This window comes from Hydra vulgaris, chromosome 12 (assembly GCF_038396675.1).
Source record: "Hydra vulgaris chromosome 12, alternate assembly HydraT2T_AEP".
NCBI classification, from domain to species: domain Eukaryota; kingdom Metazoa; phylum Cnidaria; class Hydrozoa; order Anthoathecata; family Hydridae; genus Hydra; species Hydra vulgaris.
In genome coordinates, this window is record NC_088931.1 from 61,072,929 (window position 1) to 61,079,245 (window position 6,317).

At 25.9% G+C, this 6,317-nt stretch overlaps 1 protein-coding gene across 1 annotated transcript; it reads left to right on the plus strand.

The window, feature by feature from the left end:
* Positions 1–908: 908 nt before the first annotated feature.
* On the plus strand, positions 909–5,624 carry LOC101239572 (uncharacterized). The gene is made up of 2 exons (XM_065813973.1): positions 909–1,491; positions 4,163–5,624. Exons 1-2 carry the CDS (start codon positions 1,113–1,115, stop codon positions 5,533–5,535), a joined length of 1,752 nt encoding a protein of 583 aa, XP_065670045.1. The 5' UTR covers positions 909–1,112; the 3' UTR covers positions 5,536–5,624.
* Positions 5,625–6,317: the final 693 nt, after the last annotated feature.

Here is a 6,317-nt window from a genome sequence, read left to right on the forward strand (position 1 = left end):
AAGATCTATAGCAAGCAATAAATAAAATAATTAAATTATATGTAATCAAAATGTAAAATATTTTTTATTATTTTGATGTTTAAATTTCAAACAGTTTTTATAAATATTTGTCGTAATTGCTAGCAGAAAAAAAAGCTAAATCAAAGTTGCTTAAGTTTTTTACAATATTTATATTTTACGTTTTTACGTTATTTCATACTATTTTATTATGTTAGTTATGTTGTAACCTATTTTACCTCAATTACTCAATTTTACAGCACTTTTTTTTAACACAAATGCGCACGAGTAGATGCATTTTTTTCTGGCCAATTTTTGCTAAATTCATCGGGCTCAAATAAAGTCAACGAGATCTCAACAACAAATAGGTTTCATTTTTAAAAATAAAATTTTAACTGGAGAAAAACTTATTTGTTACTCTAGAAGAGTTACTTAACCAAATTACATCATCGTCATTATCGTCATTTTTTTTTATTTGCCTAATCTGCAAGTGAATATAAAACTAGCAATTTTGACTGGGGCAGATAATTTTATTTAACAACTTTGACATTAAGCTCTTCTTTATTAAGCTCTTAAGCCAAATTAAAATTGAATTAAATGAAAATCGGATTAAAGTTTATTTAAAGTCAGGTTCTCGAAGTAAGGTGGTAGTCTTATCTTATATAGTTAATTCTAAGTCCTACAGGTACGCGCTTACTTCAAAGTGAATGTTTGTAAATAGCAAGCCAGGTAGCGTAAATAATAAAAACTTATTGTATTTGTTAAAATTATTTGCTTGCGGTTTTTTCTTTTATATAAAATATGCGTATGCAAAAATTTAATCAAAGATTGTTTTAGAGAAATTACATCCAACAATTTAACAATATTCGCAAGTTATTGTATTCCTTAAAATTCTATATACGTTTTTGTATTTTTAAAGCGTTGGTATTTTGAAAATTTCCTTTATTGTTGCAATTAGAACATTAAAACGGAAGTTGCGATTAGCATGTAAATAGGACTCAGGAATATTAAAAGGTCTATTGAAAGTTTGTAATGTTTCTGTTGAATGTACTTTTAAACTGTCTGAATTTATTATCATGGCTGCAGTCGTAAATGTTTAAAAGCTCTTTAAAAGGATGGGGAAAAATGAACCAAATAAACTTTATAAAGAAATTACAAAGAATAAAAGAAAATTACTCTTAGGTAGTAACACACTGGTTTTAATTTTTAAACCTGTTTTTTTGGAAGATTTTAAACGTGCGACAAACATTGAAGTTCTAAATGAAACAAAAAACATTTCACCTTGGAAACTATTTGAAATGTTAATTGATGCGAATAAATTTATTGTAAAAGGACTGAAGCTTCATAACAGCCTAAAAGAGTTGCAGTTGTGTGGTTGGATAAGCCCTTACACTTTATTTTTATGTGGCCTCTTTGAAGATATTAAAGTTGTAAAAAACTCATGGGTAAAAAGAATGATGAGAAGCCCTCTAGGTTTTTACATTAAAGAACTTGGTAGGTATTTATGAAAGTTTTAGTTTTCTATTCGTACTCAATCGCACTTCATATTCGTTCGTACAATCATTCGATTGAATGAATGATTGAATGAATGATTGACTTCTATTTTATTGTTTAGCTTGTTTTATTCTTTCTTTTTCATATTTAGTTTATGTTTACATACAAAAACTTCTAATTTACTTTAATCTTTATTTTCCTTGTCTTTCCAATTTACTTGATTAAATTCAAACATTAACCGAATTAAAACGATATGAGTAATTATGTTTTTTTGTAACAACTGATTACAAGTTTTCAAATCCCTTGGTGATATTGGTGATAATTGTTTATACTGTTTTTTTGTTTTGTTTCAATTTAAATAAGATTAAAATCTCAATAAAATCTCTATAAAAAGATTGTGAAGATGCCATTCATTCGCATCTTTTTTGAGTCCCTGTCTGTTTTTGTATACCCTCTTTATGAAACGTAAACGTTTCTTTGTAATTTTTTTTATTATACGAACAACGAAAAATCTTTAAAAATATATATATATATAGCCATTTTAGAGTAATGATTTATTTACTCAAGAAAATTATAAAATTGTCTTTGACATTTTTGCACTTTAAAAAAAATTTTAATTTTTTTTCTTTTTAAAAAAATTTGCATTGATAGACAAAATTGATAATATAAAAAAATTTGCATTAATAGACAAAGCAGATTAAAAGATGGATTGCTCAAATTTTTTTGGTTTTAGTTGCGCATTTGAAAAAGAATAAATAGGTAGCATATAAGGAATTTATCAATGAATTGTTTTTTTATTTCTTGTACATTACTATGAAACTGTGCTTAAATATTTAAGTTTTAATTGATGATTCCCAGTTGCTATAAATATTCTTTTGAGTAGTTTCCACCATATTTTAAACATTACTGATTCTTTTACAGCAATTAAGTTATTTAATTTTAATATGTCTTTGTTAAATCTACTGGTATTAAACTTAGAAAATTTGAAATAAGTAACCCTCACAAATAATTCATCTGGTATTGCTTTGTAACTCGCAAATGCCAAGTGAAAACTATATACATTTTTTGAATCCAATATTTTTTAATCAAAACTTTGTAAACTTGACAGTTTTTAAAAATTCAAGTTTTTTTTATTCAGATATTTAGCTACGTATTTATTGGTTTTATATTAAAACAAAATAAAACGTTTTTATTGGTTTTATATTGAAACAAGATAAAAAAATTAATACTTTTTAAAATTGTTAAAGTCATCTAATAATAATAAGTTCAGAAAGTTTTTTAAAACCTTAAAGAGTTATAGAAAAAAAGATTCAGGACAACACTCTAAAACAAAACAACAAAAAAAGGAGTCAGGACAACACTTAGCCTTTTAACAAATTGTTTTTAAACCTAAAAACACCTTTTATAATTCTTTAAAAGAGTTTATTTTTTTAAGAAGCCTTTTTTTTAATTTTTAAAATTGACTTATGTAAGTGATTTATTGAAAATGAATTTTTATCATTTTTATTTTTATTTTTTTTGACTTTTTTACTCTTTAATACTATCTGTAATTTATTTCTGATACTAGTTGTTGTTAAATGTTTGCAAAATGTCGCTAATGCTTAAAAGACCGTAAAGCTGTGAGAATCAGTAAAAAACTCCTTATATTTTATCATTAGATGGAACAAAGGGCTATTTTTTCTTGATTTATGTTTTTTTCTACAATTTTTGATTAATGGTAGTTAAAACAATTCTTTAGGCTAGTTAATTAGCAGCTGTGGTGTAGAGTTCTGACTTCAGAACTGCAGGTCCATGGTTCACAACCGGTTCTGACCATATATGCATCATTGATAAGGAAGAAGGCGTGAACTACCAGGTTAAAAGCTATTCCGCGGTGCTCTGTGATGAGACTGTTGGGACTTCTTGAAGCACCTAAATAACTTATTAAAAAAAAAAGTCCTATAAAATGTAGAGTAAAATTTATATAAGTTTTACTTGATATTACAAGTGGTTGTTTAGGTCAAGCCAATTATGATAATTGAGTTTCATGCATAAATGTCATAAAAAGAATAAATTATGAAAAGTAAAATAAAATACCATTTATTGTATAAGTATAAATACCATAATATTTTTAAAATAATTTTTGTATTTCATAAACTATATAGTTAAATACTTTATAATAATTAAAAAACAATACATATCTATAAATGCATAGCTGTTTAAAATAACTTTAACTAAAACTAAATATTGTAGTTCTTTTTAATTCCAAAATATGGAAATAATATCATGTCGTTCGAAATAACATAATTTTTTAAAAATAACTTGGTGAATATTTAATGTTAATATTTATTTGTAATTAATCTAAAATTATTAATGTGAATTGAAATTGGTCTTTTGACTATTTTATTTTTGTTATTTTTGTTTACTGTCTAATTAATTTGAATTATTATGGACTGGTTAAAAAGGCTAAAAAATAAGCATAAAAAAAAAAATTGCTAAAGGTTGATCGATGGTGCTTCAAAATATTAAAAAAGAAAAATTTCGCTCATGCTTAAAAATGAGAGTTAATGGTAAACCTCTTATGTTTTACCATTTAGTGAAACAAAGGTTTTTTTTTGTATTTTTCAAAACCAAGAAAAAAAATAAATAAAAAAAAAAAAAAGAATAATAGGAATATTTGTTTATTATTTAGGTTTTGTACAAGATTTTTATGTTGAATCAATTCCTCAATCGCTTTTTTTATCTTTGGCAACAGCTCTTTTTGAAACCATTGTCGATTTAAACCAGCAAAATATATACCCAAACAAGGATACGTTACATGATTACTTAAAGAAAAAATACTCTGATATTGTAATTCCAGATTCAAAATCAATTCATGAATGTCTTAGAAAACTTGTATGCGAAAAACGTTTGTATCATAATGGAAGAGGTTACTTTGTTTTAAAAGATGATGGTTTTTTAAACGAGTTTACATCCTCTAATAGTTCTGTAAAGAAAGTACCAATTAACGCAAACTCTTCGCCTCAAATTGAAGTAGATTTTAGCCAAAAAAACGGAAAAACGAAACCTGATATTGACGCTTTCACTAAAAATGTTTCCAAACATAAAGATCTACAATTAGATGACAAAAACATAGGTATTATGAATTTTTTAAGTAGAATCGAATTATTAAAGAGTAAAACAACTCAAGCGAAAACAAACTATACAGATAAAAATGACTTCTTGCATTCATTCAAAACAAATACGTCAAAAAATGAAGTAATCTCAGGCTCAAGTTATTACGAACAATCAAATCATCTAAACTATATTGAAAATGAAAATTTTAAATACAAGAAGAAAAAACGAAGTAATAGTTTTCATGGAACAGATTCTGAAAAATCATATGAAAAAAGCGTATCTTTTGCAATTGTAGGTTGTAAAAATGAAAAAACTGATGCTAATTTTGAAAGACATCATTCGTTTGGAGCAGGATCGCATTGCATTTTGAAAACATCTCAAGATTTAATTAATGAGAAGACTAAGGAAACTGTGGAAGTTAAAGAAAAAACTCAAGAAACTGCGGTGGTTAAAGAACAGACTAAAAAGGCTGTTGATGTCTGCAAAAACTATTATGATGATCTTGGTAGTGCTTTAAGCCTGACAAATCAACCAATAATTGACGCAGTTATTGCTACACAAGTTTGTCCATTCAAAAATGAACTAAGTTTAGCTGACGAAATGAAAGTTGCGGAAGAGGATATAATTTTTTCTAATGAAAAATCTCACAAGTTTGATTGTAATTCAAAACAATTAGTCTTGATTGAAAAAAAAAATAGAGCTTTAGGCGCAAATTCTTTTCTTCCACCAGAAGTTGCATCTGATGCTTCTAGAAATCTAACAAAACAGTCCATAACATCAGGCAATTTTAATTTAGCAACATTTTCGGACAATCTTATAACAAATAGAGATATAAAACAACCAATCTTATCTAGCTCAAATGAAGAACGGAAGCAAATTCAAAAAGAAAGGAATTCAATTTTGTTTGCAGAAAAAAAAGGGACTCTGCGAGTCGTGGGTTTTGTTTAAAGGTAAATCACAAAATCTCTTCAACTAAAAGTTTTATTTAAAAATGGATTAATAAATAATTAATTAATAAATAGAACATTTAAGCAGAATCGTAGTTATTGAATCATAAATATTTTCTATAGATATAAACTTACATTTATTAAAGGAATTTAGTTTTTTTAATTGATTTACATTAAGACCTTCCGTGTTACGCATTTCGCAAATGCATTCTTAATTTTAGTAATAAATAAGAGGTAATAATTTTCATGCAATGCGATTTGTACAAAGCTTACTTTCCACTAACAAATACGAAATTGGTAAGGGGTATGAATATTATCTAAATCTGCATAACCCTTTTCAAGACATGATTTTACTCAATAAAAGACTTTATGAGAAATCAAGCATCTAAAAAAAAATTTAGAGTATAAAAATTATAAAATATATTTCATAACTTTTACTTAACCGCCGCACAGTGAAGCTAAATGACCAAAAAGCGGCTAAAACTCCAAGTTGCATAAAGTAAAAAACATTTTTTATTAAATTACTGTTCCGATTCAAAAACAAACATAAACAGTGGGTAATTAAAAACTTTTCAAGTTGTAGACCCCTCCCCTTATCCCCCCTTCCCTTCCCCTTGAATTTTTGGTGCAATTTTTTATTTATTTTTAGATTCTAGAAATCATTCTAAAAAAAATTTCTAAGTGAAAAAAATGTTTATCTTATTTTTTAGGCATTAACATGTTATCCCTGATTATATATACTGATAAGTGATTTTTTACAAGAAAAAGTTTAAATTTAAAAAG